General features: G+C 33.3%; 1 protein-coding gene across 8 annotated transcripts in view; it reads left to right on the forward strand.

Moving 5' to 3' along the window:
- The window catches only part of Tanc2 (tetratricopeptide repeat, ankyrin repeat and coiled-coil containing 2), a 467,438-nt gene that overhangs the window by 169,278 nt on the left and 272,198 nt on the right, over positions 1–25,962 (forward strand). Inside the window, exon 1 of one of the 8 annotated variants that reach the window (XM_058584915.1) lies at positions 7,909–14,350. The exons of the other annotated variants lie outside the window; for them this stretch is intronic. Coding sequence (XP_058440898.1) covers positions 14,341–14,350 — 10 coding nt within the window. The 5' untranslated portion in view covers positions 7,909–14,340. Of the gene's footprint in view, positions 1–7,908; positions 14,351–25,962 lie in introns of those variants that run through there. 8 annotated transcript variants of the gene reach the window in all.

Genomic DNA, 25,962 nt, shown 5'->3' on the forward strand with positions numbered 1-25,962 from the left:
CAAACATAAGTTTTATCTGTTTGCATTGCATATTATGTTGTAGAACACCTAAATCTGATAGCTGTCATGTGATGTGCTTTATTTTTTAAGAAACTGCAAGTTCAGTTTCCATGTAGAAGTGAGCTGGATTACCTGAGGATTTGGAGGTTCCACTTCCTATTCCACTTACCTATCTTAATTTGAACTTTAACTTAAATAGGCAACATTTATTAAAAGAGAAATGCATTTAATAATAAAGTCAATAGCATGCCTAATATCACAGAGGTGATATAGTGAAGCAGTAAGAAGGGGCACATGAAATATTGAGTTTTAAATGTATAGTGTCTGAAGCGTGTAGAACCTAATAGTTTTATTTACTGATGACTATCAAGGACCTAAGAATTTAAAAATTGAGAATGCACTTAAAATTTTTTGAATTAGAGAAATCTGTTTCCTTAAAAAGACACTTGAAAATGTTTTTGTTGCCACTTTTCTCCCAAGTAAAGAAGATGATAAGAATTTTGTGGTTTAACCCAGAATGAATGAAATTACTTTGTAAGTTAAAACCTAGTAGATTACTTATCAGTTATTATTCCTTTCTTATTTATGTTTTGTTGTGAATAAATAAATGGAAAGTCTAATGGTGAAAAATTAGCTGATCATAAAGACGTATTTTCCAAAGAATGGTTCTTACTTAGTCTTAGTTATCAAAATGCGCTAATTTGATGAGACTATTAGGGCTGCAGTAATTATTCCATTTCCACTAACATTCGATTTTCTGTCTCTATTATAAGCAAGGAGGTTTGATCATTATTTTTCAGTGCCTTTTACTTCATAATTTAATAAATACTTATTTAGAGCCCACATATACTATGCACTGCTCTAGATGTAGTGGACTAGATGAAGGACACAATTTTATATTTCATTTGGGAGGGGGACTGATAAACACATAGCTAATAAATAAATACTTTAATTTTAGATAGTAACAATATTTTGAAGATATAAAATAGAGAATTGGATAGAGACTAGGGTAGAGGCAAGGTTTCGGATTTCTTTCTATGGAATAATCAGAATTAGAGGAGGAAATATTTGAGCTGAGGTCTAAATTTAAGAAAAGACAACCATGGGACGATATGGGATCTGAGTTTTCCATGTCAAGAGAAATGTCCTAACAAAAATCCTAAAGCAGAAATGAATTTGGCATGTCCAAAGAGTGGAAAGAGGGAGGTGTGACTTAGGCAGAATACTCAGAGGGGAGGGTAGTAGGAAAAAAGTTGAAGAGGTACCTAGAAGTGAGTTTTTAGGGTCATGGTAAGGAGCCTACTTTGATTATAGGATTTTAAGCAGAAGAGGAATGAGAAGCCAGATGATTTCATTTACTTTTTAATTTTACAGATTGAATATCCCATGTTCATTAAGCTTATATGTGTTTTCCAGATCTTTAAATGTCATTGTCTGTATTTTCAGCAAGATGTATACTTATGTTTTCATCTTAAATGATATTTTAAAATTTCTTTTGATACTGAGGATTGAACCCAGGATGCTTTACCATTGAGTTACATCTCTAGCCTCTACTTATTTTTGATTTTGAGACAGGGTCTTACTAAGTTGTTTAGGCCTTACTAAGTTGCTGCTTTTGGCCTCAAATGTGATCCTCCTGCCTCCCAAATCACTGGGATTAAAGGCATGAACCACTGTGGTAGGTCTATCATTCTTCTTATTATACTCTTTAATATATTAATCTTAATCCTTCAACCTAGGTGTATATGAAGACCCCCTTTGCATAAATAAGTCTATGTATTTGAAAATGGACTTATCTGTAGGAAAGTAGTGAAAATAGGGAAAGGCCAGCTCAAGAATAGGCATACATAATTTGGAACTTGAAAGCTAATTTTAAAATGCATACATACTTCACTCTATTCACTACAAAGACAAATTAATACAGTAAAAGTGGTTAGGAGAGACACAAACCATGTGGTCAGACTGCTTGAGTTTGCATTCTACCTTTGAGTTAGCTTCTGTATTGCTGTTTATTTCTATTTCTTCATCTAAAACTGGGGATAACAATAATATGACCTAGGGAAAGTTGTATCATTCTTCTGGTGATCACATTATTTAGTGTTTGCTTAAACCTGTATTTGAAACTTTACCAGATGAAACTTTAAAACTTTACATGTTTTTAAAATCGTATTTATAAATGATTAATAGAAAAAATAATTATTATATTTTTCATTTGAATGCTGACTGTGTGCCATATACTTATTAGCTCATGTATTCTTCACATGTATCTCCAGTTTATACATGAGTAAATCATAAAGTTAAATGTCTTGCTCTTAGGAAAATGTGCTGAAGATAATTTTAACCATGAGAAAAACTGAAGTTTAAAGAAGTTAATAGATTCCTCTTATGGACTTCTGGTATATCAACTATGGTTTTCTTTGTTCAAAGTAACAGAAGATGCAGCTAAATAGTCTAAACAGTAAAGACAAACTAGAAGACCTATTTGATGAGCAGGCTTCAAGGTTCATTTAGTTTATTTGGGTATTGCTGTGCTTGAGGGAGATATGAGAGAAACTGTACAGACACTGTTGGTTCCAGTTATCTCCAGATTCTAATTCACAACCCTTTCTGAGATTTTTTTAATAATCACAAAACCCTCAGTATTTCTTAACCTACAGATAATAAAAATGCCAATAGCTAATTCATTCAACATTTAATTTATGCCATTTTCCTGTTGTAATGCACATAAACCTAGATACCACAATTTTATTGCTAAGAGTTTATTTTACAAATGAACAAGTTTAAAAATGTGTGTATATATGAGTATATATACAGTATTGTTTACATGGCAAAAACTGAAAATATAATCAATAATAATAGGAATCCATGTGTATTGTAAATTGATGTATAAACATGCATATGCACACATTTGGTAGCAGTATAGAGAGATAATAACTCTCAGAAGGGAACGGGATGATATACATTTAGTTGTATAATCTTTTTAGATATTTTCATTTTTACTAGGTAAAATAAAAAATCTCATGTCACATAACAAATTTTGTAACTTTGACATATTGCTCTAATTTTCTTAAAGTCTCAAATATTTTTGTTTCTAAAAATAAGACTAATATTATATACAACCTAACATATAATCAACTATGACTAAATGTTACTTTTCTTCTCATTTTTATCTTGGTTAATAAGATTAACTTGTGTAATTAGATTAACTTCTATGAAGTTACTATTATTAATAATAACTTCATAGAATCAATAAGAAAATCAGATGAGTGAGTACATGAAAAGCTCATAAGACAGTGTCTGACATAGAGTAAATAGTCAAAATGGTCCCTGCAGTTATAGGTCCTAAGGAGATTTGGGAATTGAGTTTCTGTCAGCTATGTCAAGTATATGTTCTGAGCTTTTGGATGGTGGCCTTCAAGTAACTTAAATTTTTTGAAGAACTTAAGTCCCTTAAGAGAAAGTCTCTTTACTTTTCTGAGTAATAAGCTTTAAATATTAATATCAAATAGATTATTATCTAATCTCTGGGTAAAAATTGTTTTTGCCCTGATCTTTAGAGTATTTGATGCCAATGGATTGAAAGTACAATGTGCAAATCACTTTGGATGGTAAATAAGTCATAATGGCTGATTTGATTGTGCTGTCCACATACTCAGGAACTAGTTATGGCTAAAGTATTGTTTTTGTCATGAATTAAATGGAAACATTTATTCATTTCAGGGACATCCTGGAAGAATCATTGTAAAGCTCTTTTGCCATTAAAAAGGGCCTATACTTAGTGTTTTTTTGCCTGAACTGATACGTGTTAGTATACCCATGATGTGTTAATATTTTTTCCATACTTTACAATTTTTAGAAACATATTGGAGTTCAAGACGTTCTATTGTGTATTGAAAATAAATTAATCCTCAACAGCTGTTTACCCAATTTAAATTAAACCATTAAAATCACGTGAATAAAAAAAAAATTCGGATCCATTTTTTCATGAGTGCTCCTCATATATGATATATGGACATACGCACATACAGATATACAACACAAAACACAAGTGTGCACACAAACATACAACACATAAGACAATAGTAAAGGCCTTGTTGCTTTACACAGGTGAAATCTCCTTTGCAATGATTAAAAACTCCACAGTCAAAAAATAAAACTGATCAGAAAAACATTAACATAGGTATGTATGAGCTCATGCGGGGTGAATTTGGATCTGATGGACCTTTTAGGATATCAAAAAAGGTCCCAACTCTCCTGTTGGTATGCCTAGATAAGGCCTTATCCAATTTATGTCTCCCAATAACTTTTGAAAGTCATTAAGTGATTTGAGTTGATCTACTCGTATTTGAATTTTTGGTGGACGGACCATGGTTGAGGATAATAGAACTCCTAAATAATTAATTGGAAAATTTAATTGTACTTTATCTATTGCTATCTCTAGTTTATAATTTTTTAATAAATTTGTAAGTGTGGCATAACATTCTAACAATGTGTTTTTATCTTTATGTGCTAGTAATACATCATCCATATAGTGAAATATTTGTAGTTCAGGATTTTTATTTCTAAGTGGGTGGATTGCTTTGTTAACATAAATTTAGCACATAGTTGGGCTGTTAGCCATCCCTTGAGGGAGTACTTTCCATTCATATCTCTGATCAGGACCTTCATGATTCAGTGCAGGGATAGTAAATGCAAAACATGGACTATCCTCAGGATGAATTGGAATTGAAAAAAAAAAACAATCCTTAATATCTATAGCTAAAACATACCAGGTTTTTGGCAAAGCAGACAATTGAGGAATCCCTGATTGAGCAGGTCCCATAATAACCATCTCATTATTAATGGCTCTTAAATCTTGCAATAATCTCCATTTACCAGATTTCTTTTTGATGACAAAAATGGGAGTATTATGGGGAGATACGGAAGGTTGTATATGTTCCTCTGCTAATTGTTGTTTGACCAGGTCATGGGCTACTTGTATCTTTTCTTTAGTCAGGGGCCACTGAGGAACCCATACTGGTCTTTCTGATTTCCAAGTAATTTTGATTGTCTCAGTGGCCCCTTCTGAAAACCCAATCCATGTCTATTTATTCCTTGATCTATTTGAATTGGTGCTGCTGTACCTTGTTCTTGTTCTCCTAATCTTTTTTCTTTCCTAAAACCTTGTCTAGCCCTAGTAGTGGGCGCATTAGGATTGATGTTATTTGATAACGTCAAACCTAATTGATCTAGGACATCTTGTCCCCATAAATTTATAGGAAGATGATCCAATACATATGGCTATATAGTTCCTTCACATCCTTCAGGATCCTTCCAATCTAATACCATTGCACTTCTATGGGGATTAGTCGCCACTCCTAGGCCTCGAAGCGTTTGAGTGGCTTGTTATAATGGCCAATGTTTTGGCCATTCTTGACGAGATATGATGCTAAGGTCAGCACCTGTGTCCAGTAGTCCATTAAATTCATGTCCTTGAATATTTAGTTTTAGCATTGGGCGAGAATCTAAATTTAAAGACAGCATAGCCCAATCTACACCTGTGGAGCCTAATCCCCTGGAACCTCTTTCTACACTACGACTGGAAAATTTATCATGCAGGCTGGATATTATTAATAACTGTGCTATTCTATCTCCTGGTGAAATTACTGATATACCTCTTAGAGACCTAGCTATAGTTTTTATTTCACCTACATAATCGGGATCAATTACCCCAGGACTTATCATAAGTCCTTTTAGTGTAGAAGAACTGCATCCCAATAATAAGCCTACTGTTCCTTGGGGAAGAGGTCCTTTTACTCCTGTGGGAATGATTTGAACTCCCATCTCTGGAGTTAGTACTGCTCTGGCGGAGGCGCAGATGTCCAACCCTGCGCTCCCTCTGGTTTGTCTGATGAGGGATTTAATGGACAATGTGTCCTGGGCACTACACTGATGGTGTTGATGGGTTCCTTCACTGCCCTGTATATTTGTGGTTGTGGGCCCCGGAGCATTGGGACCCCCAGTCCGTTTTTTGGCAATGGAGCCTGATGCCTTTCTCCACGATATCGTGGGTAAATACCTTGTCCTTGTCCGTTTTTTGATAAGGGAGTACCCTCTATGGTGGTTTGAGAATGGCATTCATTAGCCCAATGTCTCCCTCTATGGCATCGTGGGCAAATACCCGGTATTCTATTCCTTTGATACCTAGTTTTGTTAAACCCTTTTCCTATGGGGCAATTTCTTTTAAAATGTCCTGTTTGTTCACAATTGTAGCATGTTTTTGGCCTGGCATCTAAAGCCTGTTGTACTACAGCTGCTAAGACTTGCCCTTGTTCATTAATGTCTCTACATAATTTGATATATGTGTTTAAATGTTCATGTTTCCATGGTCTAATGACCTCTCTGCAGTAACGATTTGCTTGGTCATAAGCCGGTTGTTTTATTAATGGCATTGCTTGTTCTGTATCCCCAAAAACTCTGGCAGCTATTTGAATAAGCCTATCTACAAATTCAGCATAAGGTTCATTAGCTCTCTGTATTACCTTAGATAACTGGCCTTGTAAATCTCCAAGTCCTTGTAAAGTCTTCCATGCCCTAACTGCGTCTGCAGCAATTTGTGCATATATAGCAGGATCATTTTCAATTTGTTGCCGTTGACCCTCATAAGGTCCTTTTCGTAACAACATATCTAGATTTCTTTGAGAGTAACTGGCTGTTGCATTTCGCCTAGCTGTCTCCGTGCAAAATTCCTCATTGGCAACCTTCCATAACAAATATTGTCCTCCATTTAGCACAGATTTACACATTAGCCCAATCTGCTGGCGTCACCTCCAAGTTGATTATGGATTCGACCATGCTTACAGTGAAGGGTGCCTGTGGACCATAGGTTGTTACAGCCTCCTTTAATTGCTTCACTGTTTTGAAATCTAAAGCACGGTGAAATCGCTGCCCTCCTGCCTGCTCAAGTACAGGGCATGCTAATCTTTGAGGTCCTGTCTCAGGATTCCATCTACTCAGCTGTTTCTATAGGTGGAGCTGATGGTTGAATTATGCCCTCTGGTGATAGAACGGAGTTAGTAGCAGCCTGATGTTGTAGCTTCCCCCCTGATATCTGTTTCTCCTCTAAGCTTTTTTCCTTTAAATTTCCTTCCTCTATCTGACTAGCTGGAAAGACCTTCTCTTTTGCTTGATCTAACATGTTTTCTACGATAGTCTGGACCTCTAACAATTTACTTAACACTCTTTCAGTTTGTTTTTTACTAATTTCTAATCTACTATAAAGATAACGCAACCCAACAAGATAACACAAAACAAAACCGAAACAGAATGAAACAAAAACGGAATAAAAAATCGTTGTATCAATTTTTTCTTCCTCAGGGCCGAACAACTTCAAACCTTGAGCCAACCATTTTTCCCAGTTTGCCTGAGAAAGTTCTAGGGATAGGCAGCTTGAAACAAAAACAAAATAAAACAAGAACACATTGTTTTTTGAAATGGTCACCCATGCTCTCACCTTCCCTCAGGGGTGACCAATTTCACTTACCTCCAAGCTTCAGACATTCCCTGCACGGGCCACCAAATGCCGAAGTCTGTCTGGGCACAAAATAACCAAGCCACCACAAAAACTTGTAGATTCCAACAGCAACTCTTTATTCCCAAACTCTCATCGACACTCTACAAGCATGTTCTGGGAAAAAATACACTCCCTCCACGGGGCTCTGCGTACCAATTCTCTCAGAACCCCGTGAGAACTCAACAGGAACTCAAGGAACCGACGCCTGAGGCAGCAGGATATGCCCTAATCCCAGCACGATCTGCCCTAAACCTGGAGCCGCCCTATTCCAGCAGGATCCACCCTAAACCTGGAGCCGCCCTAATCCCTGAGCAGGGTCACCTTTCAACCCAAAAATGCCATGTGTCATTCCTACTTGGCTATGGCTCTCAGCATATTTATATTTCTTTTTTTTTTTTTTAACATAAATCTGCTTACATCAGGACTTAGGGATATAGCTCAGTTGGTAGAATGTCTGCTTAACATGCGTAAGGCCCAGGGTTCTATCCCCAGCACCCCCAAAATACTATTTTTATTTACTACTGCTACTTATAGTAGTAAAATTCCTGGTATGGCCATATTTATTTCTTTAGATGCTTCCAGATGTTTGTGAGTGTATAAATTCCTTTTTATTTTTAGTCAGTACTCTTAAGCCATTTTCCCTTTTAAAATTACTAACCATTGACCATAGTTGATTTTCTATATAATTTTAAAGGAAATCTGCTTGCTTAAAATCTGAAGTATAGAATTGACTTTGTCCAGCATTCCTTTTAGAGATGTGGCCAGTAAAGGGTCAAATTGGGGATAGCTAGGTTCTGAGGCAGAGAAGGAAGCTTCATAAGATAAACATATGTAGCAGTCATGAAATGAAGACCTAAACAGACCCTAAACATTAGGGTTGGATCACCAGTGGGTAATTGCTCACCTAGTACACATTATGACAAACACTTAAATATGACTTGGCAGTGGCTAATTTTTTTAAATAGCATTACCTTTATCACCATAAAGCTTTATAACATTTGATGACCTATGCTGCATGCAATTGTCAATATTTTTTAAAAGCCTAAAAGATAAAATTACAGACTACTTTATTTTGCTTTGCACAACATTATATCACCTTACTGTGATCAATTAATTTTATCTGAAACTCCAAATCAATGAAAAATTAATAAATTAATAAACACATTTAAAATCTTTTAAAATGTAAGTCCATGGGAGAAAGTGGAGAAGTAGGATATAATAAAAGGAATCTTACCAGCTAGAAAAGTTGGCCATCACTCAATCAAATAATCTCTTATATCCTTTTTAACTATTGTGCAGTGATTCCAAGAAACGAATATCACTTTAATTTTTTTTAATTGTTGATAGACCTTTATTTTATTTATTTATATACAGTACTGAGAACCAAACCCAGTGGCTCACACATGCCAGGCAAGTGCCCTACTGCTAAGCCATAGCCCAGCCTGGATATCACTTTTAATTAAAAACATGGAAGATATAGGGGAAAAAATTCTATGAAGATTATAGAGGGAAAAAATTCCTCATTGTCCATGCTACTTTGTTATCTTCCCCTGAATATTCACTAGGAGCTAGATGCTGTGGTGCATGCCTGTAGTTTCAACAGCTTGGGCAGCTGAGGCAGGAGGGTCACAAGTTTAAAGCCAGCCTCAGCAGCTTAGAGAGTTACTAAACAACTTAGTGAGATCCTGTCTCTAAAATAAAAATATAGAAAAAGGGCTGGTGATGTGGCTCCATGGCTAAGCACCCCTGGGTTCAATCCTGGCACCAAAAAATAAGGAAAAAATAAAAGAAAACTCACTATGATTTTATGCCACAGTTCCTAGGAACACTTAGTTTTATGCTTAATTGACCCTATCCTTTCCTGCTCCCTCCTATGTAATTTGAGTAGTTTAAAAAGTATCAAATATTAAATGTAAAGAGTAATGCTATCCAGTGAGAATACTTTCCAGTCACAAAGGCAAGTAAATGTCCACAATTCAAAAGAAATCCTTAGTGACTCTTTAAAAAGGAAGTAAGTTATATTTATATAACTTACGGGATTATATAAAACTGAACAAAGAATATATATGTTAATATTATAAAAATTGAAATTTTTATAAATTGCTAGACCATATTTTTTTCTCATGAAAGAAAATTATGGACCTAAATTGTTATATCCTAGGCCAATAAAAGTAATAACACATAGCATGATAGAATACTCCCTGTCTGATAAGAATTTTAAGCACCAGAAGGCAGAGTGTTCCACAAGACATTTTCATTTTAGTTGGTCTTTATGTTTATGAATATACCATTCCTATCATGAATGTCAGTCATTATTTCATGTTATTAGCTGAATTTCAAAAAAGTTAGAAATATGGTCATTTTGGAATTGTCTATGTGATATTAATAGTCTATTGATGATTTTGTCCAGACAACATAATGAACAGTGTTCTGAGTTATACCAAAGTTGGTTGAACATCCATCCATGTTTTCCCTTTTCTGATTGAAGTCTTCGTTTTTGTTCCTGAAAATGATTTTTTAAAAATTTATTTATTCTAATTTGTTACACATGACAGCAGAATGCATTTCAATTAAGCAGGTGGCATCACTATACCAGACCTTAAACTATACTACAGAGCAATAGTAATAAAAGCAGCATGATATTGGCACCAAAATAGACTTGTAGACCAGTGGTACAGAATAGAGGACACAGAGACAAACCCACATAAATACAGTTATCTCATACTAGACAAAGGCACCAAAAACATACATTGGAGAAAAGATAGCCTCTTCAACAAATGGTGCTGGCAGAACTGGAAATCCTTATGCAGCAATGAAATTAAGCCCCTATCTTTCACAGTACACAAAACTCAACTCAAAGTGGATCATGGAACTGGAATTAAACCAGAGACCCTGCACCTAATGGAAGAGAAAGTGATTTTTAAAAAAGTTGTATATATATCTATGTAAATATTTAGTAAAATTTACAAGTGCAGATTGATTTAATGATGTAAATGAAGTGAATGAAAAATTTGATACGTGTATCTTATAGCACAATAAGCCCTTTTATTCCATACTTATCAGTAAAACCATTCTGAAGGAGCCACCTGCCACATAATAATCTTTTTCAAATGTTGTATTATAAGTTAGAGGTAGCATCACACATTTGGGGAAATTTTATTCAGGTCTTAGTTAAGTTGATGCACAGAGTGAATAATGAGTATGATGAGAATTATCTTAAGAAATCTCTTAAATATCAGTCATGGCATTCATTAAACAGAAGTACTACTTCTCAATATGTACAGTCCCGCCACTTTGTCCTTCAGAGGTATAAAGATTTTACTCTTTTATTGACCACCAGTTGAAGTAGTTGGCTTATATATAAGGGCTACATTATATGATTTTTAAAATACAGATTTTTCTTTCATCCATCCTTTATACCTTCCTTCCTTTCTTCCTTGGTGAGAGCTTCACACACACTCACCAGTCAAATGTTCTACCCCTGAGCATTTTTCTTTTTCTTCCCTCTTAATCATCAATCTACTGTTGCAAGTTGAAGTCCTGATCTAGAGCTATTCATAGAAAAGGCACAAACCCACATAAAAATCTGGCCAGTACTTGAATTGACATAACAAGTGGGACATTTATTTTTTTACTTCTATAAGAATAGAAAATTCACATATTCCTCTCATGATAAGAATTACCCTCCTTTAAGCACTAAAACATTTATCACTGCTGAATACTCTTTAAAGAAAGCTTATAATGGGTGAAGGCTGGAAGGAGAATAAAAACAAAACAAAAAAAAACTTAATCTAAGTTTTATAATATGTATAAATTAATCATAAGGGAATTAAAAATTAGTAGCCAAGGGAATAGGTTAGCTCCTCAAATCTCTCTCTACCCTTATTTTAAGTTAAACCTAATTTCAAACAAAACTAAACCCATATATTTTGTCTTTTAAATTTTCTTAACAATATCCTCATCCCAGTCAGGTCCTACAGAGCACAAACAAAATTAAGTGAAAAATGATTTGTTTTTCAAGTCTTCAGTTTTTCAGAATTATCCTGAAATCCATTTAGTGCATAGATTAGATCATCTCACCATGATTTGGGTGTAGGGCTATAGAAGAAAAACTTGCATTCTTTTTCCTAGGCATTGAGTTACTGCTGTTCTCAAAAGCCACAACTGAAAAGAGTTTTCCTCAAAAATAACTTGTTTGGGCAAGACAATATTTGATCCTAAAAGGTTATTTGATAGAAGAGATTAGACTGTTAAAGAAACAAAGAACTGAGGTTTGCTGACCATGAAAATTTTAAATCAAGCAAAAATGTTTATTTTTATGTTTACCCTACAGTTTCAGTTAGGTGAGATAAAACATAAAGATTATTTGAAGCAGTTTTATCACTTTGCATGTTATTTAGCATTACCTCTCTGTAGAAATTACTTGTACTTCTTTGTTGCCATTTATTAAAGACATTTATAAGTCATGTTGGGCTTTGGAATAATCTTAAATAATTCTGCAACGCTCGTCTACAACATCTCTGTAGAAATAGAAATCTGGCCAGTAATTGTAAAAAGGGAAAGCTAGTTGTGACAAATGTGTTAAATATGATGAGAACAAAAAGTAAATATCCAACCAAGCATTAAAAACGGGTCTGGAAAAATATTTAACCTTTCAGACTATTTTCTGTGTCTATTGATTCCTTCTGAAATACATTTCTCATTTTTATCTGTTATTTTTCTTAATTAGGTATTTAATGTGAGCACAGTATTTTAGAATTTCAAGTCTTTGCATCATATTATTTTATTTTATTCTCAAAATAGCTTTAGGAAGAAGGTAGAAAATGTTGTTACCTCTACTTTACTGATAATCTGAGGGTTGGTGAGTTTCAGTGACTTACCCAAGTTTATGTCTAGTAAGCAGTTAAGCTATTGTTACAACTGCAGTTAGAAGACTAGTCCAATGCACATCCTTCTCACTGCATTGCAGTTCTTTTTAGTCATATTTTACTGAATTTTTTTATCATTTATGGAGATTCATGCATCAAAACTCTTGACCAACAAATACATAATTATACTAGAATTATTATTATTATTATTATTAGTAGTAGTAGTAGTACTAGTAGTAGTAGTATGGTACTGCTGCCCATGTAAGAGGGCAATGTTATAAATTTATCTATTTTTTTGCTATATCTTGTCTATGAATATTTCATTAAATAAGCTGCGATGGAAAAGATACACACTGCTACGAAATAGGACAAGTTCATGAGAATTGCCCTGTGTAAATAGATGAAATAATATAGCACCAGTGGTCCATGCTTCAGGAGTCTAATGAAAGATTTTATTTCTGAACAAGTAATTTAGAGCCATATCTATAATACTGCAGAGAGAGCACCATTACAGTAGTCGATTGCATTGACACCTTCCCTAGCTCTTCCTTCTCCCATGAATTCTTTTGGAAGCTCTCCTGCTGTCCACTGAAAGAGAAGAAACTCTTCTTGATTCCTGGAAGGTGAGGAGAAACTATGACCAGAAAAAGTTCTCCAGGCCCAATAGAGAGAGGAGTTCAAAAGAAGCATGGGATGTAGAATGATGCAGAGAATCATGCAGAGTATGATGCAGAGATTTCTTTGATCATGAATGAAGATTATGTACATTTTCAGTGAAGTTAGTGTCTTTTGAATGGTTCTGGATCTAGAGATAGTATGCCTCTCTGAAATTTGTATCATTGCTACTTTATTAGCCAGTTGTTGATGCTGCAGTTTTGGTATATATGATGCATATCATCTGAATGAAAGGTATATAAGTTTTAACATAAGTATTAAATTATCTGCTCTCTCAAATTCTAAACAGTTCCTTAGTATACAAGAAAATATCACTAATTTTAATATTTAACCCAATATATTATGAAGCTACTCCAGACACATAGTAGCTTGTTAAAGTATGATTAATTTTTTAAATTCCCTCACTATATAGTTTTATTTTAGTGTTTATTTACTGTATTTTGCAATACGTATTCACACAGCACAGATTCAGAAATTAAAAACAGTAAAACCTGAGGAGAAATCAGTAAGAGAATAGTTTATAGCTTTAAGGCATGAGGAGCTTACAGCTTTTTAATATAAATTCTTCCCAGAATCCATGTCACAGTTCCTTATATGGTGCTGCTTTTCCCCTCTTGGTTGCTATGACAACAGCAGCACTGCACCATTCATCAGCTCTGGACCTATGCTGCACTGCTAGCTTTCCGTGTTACTCTGAATGTTAAGAAGAACATCCGTGAATCATTCACTCTGTTAACGCTGCGCCATTAGAAACCTAAGAACCAGGTCTTCAGCAATTTGCTCTAACAGAAGAGTAAATTAAACTGCGCCACAGGAAAAAAAAAAAATTGTATATTTTTTCCCTAAAGGAATCATACAGTCTCTGTTTGCTGCAGTATTTTGAAAAAAATAAGCTTCTGTCAAGAAACCTAATGAAAAGAACTCGTCTGTATAATCTTTCTTGAAATCATTAGTTGTTCAAAACAAATACCACAGTGCTTCTCTGGATACAAAAAGAAGCAGGTGATGTTGTTAGGGGTTCTAAGCCCCTTTGGGAGCACCTCTTGTGCATTGGGACCATAATCAACATCTGTTATAAGAAGTGTCACCTGTAATGCACAGTAAGTTCTGGGCAGTGTGAAGAGCTAGCTGAAGAAGATTTGAAGTGTGGATCATTACTGATATATCAGGTCTGATAGCAACATAACCAGTAAATAAGCCTGAAAAGAGGAAATACTACATAGTATTGACTAATGAGGAAGAAAAATGAAAGGCTGTGAGTATCCTGAGTATTTGCGTGTTACATGGATTTTAAGCTAAAAGGCCTACTTTGAGCTTTGTAGAAGAAATGCAGCCTAAGAAAATTTGACACTTCATTTTAAGGGAAGTCATTAAGAAACTGTTATTAGACACATTTATTTAATTTTTGCTTGTGTTCTTTATGTATTTATATGTATTATAAACCTTGAAAGATAGCTTCATATTTAAAAGGATGAGAACATTCATTGCAATGAAAGCTGTTTTAGTAACTCAGTTTTTAAATATAAATATGAAGGTCAGATTGCTTTTCTTCTAAGATTATGTTTCCAGAATAGACCTACTTCCTATTGAAATATCCTTATAAATAAAATACTTTTTAGAAAAATTACAGTATGGAAACCCAGAACTTTGTAAACATGCTTCCTTAATCAAATCTTTTCCTATTTCATTAACTGGAATATTTACAAATAAATGGATGTTCTTGCATAGTTTAAAGATTTTTTTAAAAACCTTGATATTATTCTCTAATTATGGGGTTTTTGCGGGGGGTAGGGGGTCTATTTTCCCAGTTAAGTTCAGGCTGAATTCGTAATTTACCTTTTTTACTTATATTTGCAGATCATTTGGTAATTTTCAACTTAAAGTAACTGAATTTATAGATTGAATTTCTCAACAGACTGTCTGTTTTCTGGCTCTTAATTGTTTTATCTTTTTAATTATTCAGCTAACCATGACAACTTAGAAATGTCCCAAACATGGGAACTTGATTTTTCAAAATTAAAATATTTAGACATTTATTCAGCACCTCGAAAAAAGAAAAAGACATTTTCACTTGGGCCTGTTCTTTCTGTTATTATCTCTCTGAGTTGCTCTTCTTAAATGTGTGTTATTCAGAGAGCAATTACTTTACAGACATAATTAGATTTCTTTAATTTATAGTTAGAGGGAAAACAGTTTTGTTATTTTGTCATTATATCTTTTAACTTCTATTCCTTCCATTTTTGAGATCTTTGGCTATAAATCTGTACTTATGACTTTGTTCAGTTTAGAAAGCCTTTAAATAGGATGAATTAATATATTAAAATATAATGAAAAATATTAATCACTTATACTCACAGTCATACATATCATTAGTAAAAGATCTTGCTTCTGTCATCTGTAATTAACAAATTAAATTCAATAGTCCCATTTTAACTGTAGTCCTGCAAGTTAAAATTATAGATTTTTAAATTTACATACATCTAACAACTGTGTACATTACAAGCTAATGCTCCTTTTTGATTATCCTTAAAAGTGTGTGTGTGTGTGTGTGTGTGTGTGTGTTACAAAGGATGTTGTCCTATTATCTCTGAAACAATGATTCTTATTAATAATAGCAAAGACTGATTTTGGCACTTTTAAACAAGTTTTTTTTTTTTTTTAGAAGCAGATTTATTCCTTTTTCAAGTTATTTTTCTTTGGCATGTGTTTTGATATTTTTTTATGTTTGGATTTTTACTCAGTGCATGTATTCCTGAAAGATAATATATTAAGTTGATTAGATAAATCTCTATATCATGTATTAGGTTTTGTTAAAGTAAGAGCTATCTAGTTTATTTCAGTTATACAAAGATCCAAGCCGTAGATTTAAGTGGTGGTATTCTGTGAAAAAAATTAAGTATTAATTTCAAAATAGTTTGACATCTTTAGGCTTACTTTCTGAACTATTATGCGTGTAACATAAATAACATATAAATCTTAGTTGATAGTAGGCATTACTTTTATTTGGTGGGAAATATGCTAGTGAATAAATAATATGTAACAATTATACATCTAAAAGTCTAGTTTTCATTGGCTAAAGCTTAGATCATGATAACACTCTGAATATCTGGGAATTTAATATTACTAATAAGTTTTTACTAGTAAGTATGAACCTCATTTTGGACAATTTCTACATTAAAAGTAAAAGAAATAAACTGGTGATAAATTCAAAAAGTGGGCCCTAGCTATTTTTTTCTTATGGAAATCAATCATAGAACTTCAGTGATAAATATATATTCTTTATCCCTCTGTTACATAATAAAATATTTTACCACTGTAAGCTTTGTAGCTTAACTCTTCTGAAGTTTGTCTCCTATAAAATACATGAAATTATGCCTTTTTATAGTATCATGGTAGGCATTAAGAAAGATAATATATGTAAAGCACTCAAGTATAGCACTTGGCACAGAGGAACTATTGTCTTAGCAGTGGTCCCCTTTTCTATATTTTCTTTCGATTGGCCTACATCAGTGCTTCTTGGACTTTTCTCTGGGAGTACCTTTAGGGCAGAGAAATTTGTAGACTTAACAAAGGGGTTAGGTTGTTGAACCCAAAAATAAACCTGGAAATACCTGGAAGTTCTCACTTAAAAAAAAAAAAAGACTTTTTTATTTTTATTGTATCATAAAAGTTTCCCCAAAAAAATATTTAAAGAAAACTCACTCTTCAGAAAAATGTGTCACATTTTCTCCTATAAATTTGCATATCCCAACATACTACTACCTACCTGTATGTATTGCCAAATTTAGGACATACGACTTATACCATCTGGTCTGGGTATTATTTTAAAAATAGAGATCATGAAATAAAAGAAGCATGTGTACCTTTTTGGAGGAAGATTTGAAGGTGTACATAGTTCAAATGAAGTAGTAACTTTGAATGGATTCAAGCTGTAATGGGATGAGAAGGAATTCTTCATATCAGAGAATGATGATGGAGAAACGAATAATTTAGCATTTCTAAAGCTCTAAGGAGTTCTGCAATAAGGGAACCTATTTAACTGTTTAAACTGGCATCTCTAAATGTTATTTGCTAAATAGTCTCTCCCCCCACCCCCTTATATAACTCTCTAAAATCATATGGAACAAGTAAGTATTCCAAAAAGCATATATTCCTAACTAAGGAAAGTTGTGTTGTTAAAAAAAAAATTGGGTAATAGTACATAACAAGGTATGACAATAATTATCTGGCACTCCAGAAGATTATGAAAAAGTTATAATTTACTCAAATTCGACAGATAAATCACACTTTAATATTTTATAAATTTGTATGTTTTTTTAAGTATGAAAAGTATATTTAATGGATTAAAAAGTGAAATGATAAAGTGACATGAGTAAATATTTGGAAGCAAGAGTATACAAGATGAATTCAAATGGTAAATAAATCAGTTTTAGTAGAACTTTCATGAAAGTATACTGTGGATTGAGAAGGCCTTTGAGGCAATGGTAAACTAAGATGGTAGCAGTAAAAAAGTTACAAAGAGAAAGATTTTGAAGAAATAAATAATGGTTGAATTATTATTAATAGACTCCAGGGACATGAAAGGTCTAGCAAAGTTGATTATAAGATTTAAGAGTGGGAATTGATGACCTCATTAGTAGGAATAGATTAGAAGGACTGCTGATTTTGAGAGGAGGCACATTGAGTTCAAGGCAATAGCTGAATATCACAGCAGAAATGTGGTTGTAGCACTTCAAAAATAAGTGAGGTTTTTAAGCTATAAATTTAGAAGTTTTACCTATAGAGAGTATAGTTTAATCTGTAAGAGTAGACAACAATTTCTTGTGAAAAAGAATTGAATGAAGAGGGAAAAGGTAGAAGTAAATATTTTATGAGCATTTACAAGGAATTTTTACATTAGCTCATTATATCTTTCATTAGCCCTTTGAATTATTATAGTTCTAATCTTAATGAAGAAAATAAACCATAATCAGGTCAGTCATTAAGCAATTTAGGCATAAGCGATCAGGACTCCAATAGGTTTTTTTTGACTCTAATACTTACTTTTGGGGATGGGGGTCAAGAAGTAAACCGACATTAAGAGAGATCCATTATCCCCTGTGCTAGGGGGAAAAAAAGGAAAAGAAAGATTCATTTAAAGGACCAAAGAGAAAAACACATGTTAAAAGACAGAGGAGAGGAATAAGGACCTATATGAAATATGCTGGGGAATCAGTATGGTATAACTTTTACAGAAGCTGAGTTTGGGGACGGTTTTAGAGACTAAACACTATTTTCAAAGAGGTCAAGAATACAAATTCATAAAAGCCATGACTTTATTTTAAAGTGATTCTGCTTTTTTGCTTTCCTGAATTAAAGTCCAGACCCTTAGCTATAGTGGTATACATTTAACAGATATTTGTATTATTTTGTTAAGAGGGGGAAGGAGTGAAGGAGGGGCTGCATAAAACTAGTGGGAGTGGATGTGGGAGAAGGAAAGCATCTAATGAGAAATTCATGGCCAAACATGCTTTTTAGAGGTCTAGATGGCTTTTAGTGTCTATGATGTATACTACATAATGGGATTCTTCAAAACATTTAGAGATAAAATAAGTTTTTCTGTTTAACATCCTCTCCCCCCAAAATTTCCTATTTTTATATTAAGATAGCTGAAGCTATCCCTAAAGCAGATGGTTGTTTTACATTAACATTGGCAATTGGTAATTCGGATTCTGTCACTTGCTAGTATGAGACACTGGGCAAGTTATATGTAACTATCTGTGCTTCAGTTTCTTCATCTATAAAATAGGTACAGCAGTGTGCATAGTGTTTCTAAGTATTAAATGAATTTTTACAGTCTTAAATGCTTACAACAGACTCTAGAACACAGTACCCAATAATAATAGTTAATGATAATGTCATATAATAGCAATTGCATGATCCTATTTATCTTTCTGTACCTTTCTCTACTTTTCTGTCCTGGATTTTCCAATTTTTCCTTTGGTAAGAAGGGAAACTGTTTTTACTTTTACTTGTTAAAGTGCTCTTGGTTTTTTGTTTTGTTTTGTTTTGTTTTGAACTATGCTAGGGATCAAACCCAGGGCCTTGTGCATGCTAGGCTCCACCACTGAGCTACACCCCAACCCTTGGTTAAGTTTTTAAAAAGTGAGCAAAAAATACATAAAACTCTGATTTGCTTTTTATTGTTCAATTTAAAAGAAGCCTCAACCCCCCCAAAGCATGAATAAATATTTTGTTACATTATTATGATATAAAAGAAGCTTAGAATTATGGTAAAGTTACGTATTCAGTGCACAATGGGCTTTTCCATCTTAGAGTTATTACTAATTCTGTTGTGTTTTGGAATTCTTGTCACTCTACCAAATATCCAGTATTTTCTACTTATCCCTATTCTGGAGATAAATCATTGCTTTAATGAACAATTTTTATAGATTGTGTTAATATGTCATCTGTTAGCTTAGATTTATTTTAAACTATTTTATGTGTCCAAACAACATAACATTGATCTGTTAGCTACCTTTTCTGCTAACTTTGTATTAATTCACTTTAATTCTAATTATATAATTTTCCCTAGATTATGCCTTCAATTTGGGGAAATGGTTTTTGTAAAGTTTATCTGTCTGAAATGGTTTTATGTTCCTATTATTTCTTTTTTTTTTTAATTTTTTATTGTGGGTTGTTCAAAACATTACAAATTTCTTGACATATCATATTCCACACTTTGATTCAAGTGGGTTATGAACTCCCACCTTCACCCCATACACAGATTGCAGAATCACATCGGTTACACATCCATTGATTTACATATTGCCATACTAGTGTCTGTTGTGCTCCACTGCCTTTCCCATCCTCCACCCTCCCCCCTCCCCACCTCTCCCCTCCCCTCCCCTCCTCTCTCTCTACCCCCTCCACTGTATAACCCTGAGGGTCTCCTTTCATTACCATGCAATTTCCCTTCTATTATTTCTTTTGATACTTCTCAAATATTTTACTATTGAAAAAATAGAAAAAGACATCACAAAATTGTATGGTTTTAGAAATTGAAATATGGCAAACTATAATTGACTCCCTCTTATTGAAATCTATTTATGTTTTAATTGACTGTTCCACTGCTGTTTAGGTAATCACTGTCCTTTCAGTTATGTGCACTGGCTCAGATACTGTTTTGTTTTGTTTGGTGATAGGATTGAACCCAGGAGCCTAGTGCATGCTGAGCACAAGCTCCACCACTGTGCTACCCCACCCCTGCCCCGGCAGGATTTTATACTCTGTACCTTATTTCTAAATCTGAATCTTTCATGATCAGTGCCTTTCAAGCATGATAGCATCTGAAGGTGTTTCGTTAGGCTTCTGAATGCTATTTTATATTCTTGTGGGTTAGTTCTTCCAGTTAAAAGAGAAGCTTTCTTTCTTTAATCCATTTTCGTTTTTCCTTATTTGTTAGTACTGGGGAGTGAACCCAGGGCCTCATGTGTGCTAGGCAAGTGTTCTACAATTGAGCTATTTCCCCAGGCCAAAGGAGAAGCTTTCTTAACTGACCTTCACCTAATCACTTATGTGATAAATTTTTTCCATTCTCCTTGTGATACCTACTGACTGTTATCAGAATAAGGTATATATTAGAGGCTAGTAGACTACCTTCTTAGGTACTTCTGTTATCCCTCTGGTAGCTTGTGCTTACTAAGATGCAGTTACATTAATGATAACATGATTAAATCACATGTATATTAACTTATAAAATGTGAAGGCCAAATGAAAAATCATTTGTTATAAAGAAAGTTCTTATTTCTACAAAAAATTGTATTAAAATCTTTGCAAAAATTCAGTTTAAAATGTCAGTTAAAAATACTATAAAAATTAGGGTAAAAATACTTCTAAAATCTACCTGTACTTAGGTTAGCTAATTATTTGCTTCAAAGAAATTTTAACTAAATATTTATTTTTGTTTCAGGGTTTCCTTTTTTTTTGTTTGTTTGTTTGTTTTTTCCTTCCTTTTTGGTACTGGGGATTGAACCCAGGGGCACTTTACCACAGAGTTATATCTTCAACCCTTTTTTATTTTGAAATGATGTCTTGCCAAGTTGCTGAGGGCCTCACTAGAATGCTGAGGCTGGTATCAAACTTGTGATCCTGCCCCAGCCTCCCAAGTCGCTGGGATTACAGGCATGTGCCACTATGCCTGGCTTAGGCTATATATTTTAGTGCATTTTATGCAAGAAAGAAAAATTGGAATTCATATTCAAACAGAAAGGCCTTGGTTTTACATCAAATTTTGGTTAATCTGTATTTTAAAGTTGAAGTATTAATGTACATATCATTTTTATCTTTCCCTTCTGCCTTAAACATTTTTTTAAATATCTTTTTTCTTTTTTTTAGTTGTAGTTGGACACAATACCTTTATTTTATTTATTTATTTTTATGTGATGCCAAGGATTGAACCCAGCGCCTGGCATGTGCCTGGCAAGCATGCTACTGCTGAGCCACAACCCATCCCTGACCTTAAACATTTTTGAAAAATCAACTGTTAGTCCCTATCAAGGTAGGACAAGAGGGCTTCTTTTATATATTTACCTTCATATTCTTCAGTAACTCTGACCATGTTTGGGAGAATCCTGAGAAGAGCCACAGATGGGTATGGATCAGACTGATGAATTATGGTCTTGTCTTATACATAGCTTCTACAATTTTATTTCTTATTTTATATTTCCCCTTCAGTATCTAAGTTTGTTTCTCTTATCTTAACCAATCTTTTTTCCACTTAGGTATCACAGCAAAAATTTTACTATCCTTTTGATATATGAGTTGGGTCTTAGTTTAATCATGAGTGGAAATTTATGTTTAGCAATGTCATTCCTCTTTCAAGCCTAAATACCTTTTGTTAAACTAATAAATTATGATATAAAAAATCTTACGTTCTTCTGGGTTGAAGCACATACTTGAAAACAGTTTATAAAGTAGTTAATTATCTGTCCTTTATAGTCAGACATGCATGGTTTAGGTTCCAGCATTTCTACAAGTTATTCATATTTTTTAAAAAAATATTTTTAGATGTTGATGGACCTTTATTTTATTCATTTATTTATATGCATTGCTGAGAATCAAACCCAGTGCCTCACACATGCTAAGCAAGCGCTCTACCACTGAGCCACAGCTCCAGCCTCTCATATTCTTTTACTTTTCAATTTCCTCTTTCATAAATTGTAATAAGAGTATCTGCCTCATAAGAATGTTAAGAGGATAAACAAATAATAAGTATCAAGTGTATAGCAGTATGTAGGATATAGTGAGCACTAAATATTACCTATGCTTACACCTACATAACCTTTAAATAGTCTTTATTACTTTCAGTGTAAACAAGTTTGGAAACTCATAGTTCAATTCCCATCACCAAGACAACAAAACAAAAAGAACTCATAAAGAAGTATGCAGTAGAGTTAATATGCAGAAACTTGTAGGAACAACTAAAACCAAGAGATTAAAGATTAGATTATTTAGTTAGCACATATGTACAGTATTCTACCTGTTGTTAAAAAGAGGCCAATTAAATTAGAAAAATAAATTCTAGTTAGCCACCTTCTATTTTCTTTACAGTTATCATCTGTAATACATCTATATGATTATAAAACAAGAAGTAAAATCAGAGAAGCTATGTATATTTCTCCACTATCTAAGCTTGTTTCTCTCAACTGTTTTTTATTTCATTTATGTATCATAATAAAATTTTTATTATCTTATTAGCTGTTTTGTTAATTCCTTTCTTAAGTATTTAGTTTTTGTAGTCACTTATAAGTCATCAATTTGCCACATTTAAGGGGACATGGTCCAATCTAACTTATAATTTAATCTATATAATAACATGTTTTGTTGTGATTATTATTACAAATAACTTTTGTATCCTTTACTAAAGACAAAAATAATTTTTTCTGCCTTGAGACTCCCCTAAGGATTTAAAGCTCTGATTTAGTACAGGTGGAATTATATATAAAACATTAAAGTCAGAGCTAATTTTGATAATACTCCTACCTCATGATCTTACTTTCTTGTGCAAAAACACCACTAAAATCTCTTGATAATTAAGAAACATTTTGTCTTCCAGGAATCTCAAAACAAAACATGTTATCTTTTTCTTCAGATTGTGATAATTTAGCAGAGTTGAGAAGAGCTAGACAACTACAATAAAGAGTAAGATTCAGGAAGCTGAAACTTAGAAATGTGAGACAGATCAGAAGACCCAAAATACTACATAGAAGACTGTGATGGTAGCTCAGTGGTAGGGCACTTGCCAAGCAGATGCTAGATCCTAGGCTCAATTCCCAGCACTGCCCCAAAACACATTTTATAAATTCTATGTTTGGTCACAGAACAATTCTTTAAAAATTTAAGATTAAAATCATATCAAGCATTTTTTCCAACCATAACAGAATGAAAGAAAAATATTGCATGATACCTTTTGTTCATGGAAGGTCAAAATTTCAAAGAGAGAGAATAAGGAAGTGGTTGCCAGCAATAATGGTGGGAGCAGGAATGGGGAGATGTAAGTCAGATATATAGAATGAACAAATCTAGAGATCTGATGTGTAGCATGAAAAGTGTAGTTAATAAAATTGTGCTGTATTTGAAGATTTTAATTGCTCTTGCCACCAAAAATAAAAAATAAAAATAAAAAAAAGAAATTTGAGTTGACAAATATATTTATTTGCTTCACTTTAGTAACCTTCAAACTAGAAAAAGTATAGGTTTTGTATTGGAGTTTTAGTGCCCCTATGTAGTGTTGAGACTCTAATTTTAGGCCAAAAGCTAAAACTTGGAAATTCATCACAATTCAGTCTTCCAGTGTCAACCTTCCTCTAAAATCTGTCTACTTGTATTTATTCTCCAGAGCTGTTAGTAGTTTTCATTGTTTTCTTAGAGTTTACAGTATTATCTGGAGGAAGACCTTTGTACAGCTTACATGGCTATACAAAGTAGAAACACTGATTTTATTATTCTCTTCCTTACCATTTGTTGTTCCATACTTTTATGTAATTGTTTTATTTTTCTTTTCCATGCATCCAGTGAGATACAAGAGTACATGACAGAACTCATAAGAAACATGTATAAATTTTTAAAATTTGAGATTTGCTATTTAGCTTCATTTTTTTACTGTAATATATAATACTGCTTCTATAATTTCATCCTCCTACAAGTTTTTTTCACATCTTAAAATAAATTAATTACTGAACAGAGTGTTTTATTTAGTTTAAAATCCAGAAGTTGGAGGAGATTAATGAAAACCTGCCTGTAAACCAAATCAGTGTCTGCTTTTTGTGTAAAGATCACTCTTCTTGGTACCACACAACCAAGCGCAAGGCAGACAGTGTTTCACGCCTTTGTGTATTTAAGGAAAGTCACAATAAAAATCCTTGCCTACCTCTAAATCAGAGCCATTCTTGGCAGAATGCTAGTTCTGTTCCTCAGCTAGCTCTCTTTTTCCCTGGGGATTTACTTTCCATTGGAGGAGACAACTCATCTTTGTGTACCCTGTTTTTCTCAGGAATTAATCATCTACTTAGCCTCTTCTTTATTCTGTCTCAGCCAGATGATTCTAGGATCTTAAGGAGGTTGAAAGGCAACTTGTTCTCTTACAAAGACTGGCAATTTCTGACAAATATTCTAAGGTCAGAGAAATGTGATTCTTCACCCAGGGTTAGAATTAATTAGTGTTCTCTGTTTTAAGTTCCCTATTATAACATTAGTAGCAACTGCACATTCTAAAATCAAGCCAGAAAGCTCTTGGCCTTCATACTTAATCCTTGAACATTTCTCAGTAGTCATTTTTCTCCATGATACAAAGACTTAATTTTTTAAATCTATTTTTAAAAATAATTTTAATTGACACATAATGATTGCACATATTTATAGGATATAATTTCATATTTCAATAATAGTATCAGATCAAGATAATTGTAATATCTATCACCCAAACATTTACCATTTCCTTGTGTTGAGAACATTCAAAATCCTCTTTACTAGATATATTGAAATATATAATTAGTTAATTTCAACTTAGTTAAAAGGGTAAGTATAGTTATCCTTTTAATCTGTTCTCACAGAATTTTATTACAGTACTGGCACAGTGTTCATGTTTAGCATTTTTTAATAGTTTCTACCTCCGCATTGATTGGTCAGGATCTTCTTCAATTTCCCAAGTTTTGAAAAAGAAAAAGAAAGGTTTGAAATAACCTTCTGTGGTTCTTATTGTTTTTCTTGTTAATCCTAAACCTTTTGGGTCTGTGTGGGAGAAACCAGTTTGGTCCTTACGGAGGACCATATATACACATGGTTACTATCCAAGTCTGTTTCCTCTCTCAGTTCTTAAGTATATGTAAAATTGATTTTTTTCCCTCAAAACTTTATGTAAGTTTACCTAGGCAGCATATTTCCAGCCATTATTGATAACTAATGTAAAAGGGTAAATAGCAGTGTAAATGCATTTTATATCACTTTTAAAGCACTATTTTGAGATTATCCTACAACCCCTTCCTTTAAAGAGCTTATAATCTAGAAGAGTTTAATGATTTCTATATAAATAACAGTATAGGTAGAATTTATACTTCAAATTTTATAATACCAGAATCTAGGTCTAATATATAACATATTTTTAAATCTTAGTTTGTAAAATGTTCAAAAATGAACTCGTTTCTAGCTTTCTCATATTACGAGCACCTCTTCTTTAATATACTGTACCTTTTCCTGTCAGAAAAGAAAACAATTTATACTGCCACTTTTGTTATAGTACGTATTCTGCTAAAAAGAATAATTTTTACTCATTAAATACAAGTTATCCATTTGGGGGCAGAGAGAGGGGTAGAAAGAACTGAGGCAAGA

This window comes from Marmota monax, unplaced genomic scaffold (genome assembly GCF_021218885.2).
Source record: "Marmota monax isolate L192 unplaced genomic scaffold, Marmota_monax_Labrador192_F-V1.1 WCK01_AAM20220418_F8-fsc00319, whole genome shotgun sequence".
NCBI lineage: Eukaryota > Metazoa > Chordata > Mammalia > Rodentia > Sciuridae > Marmota > Marmota monax.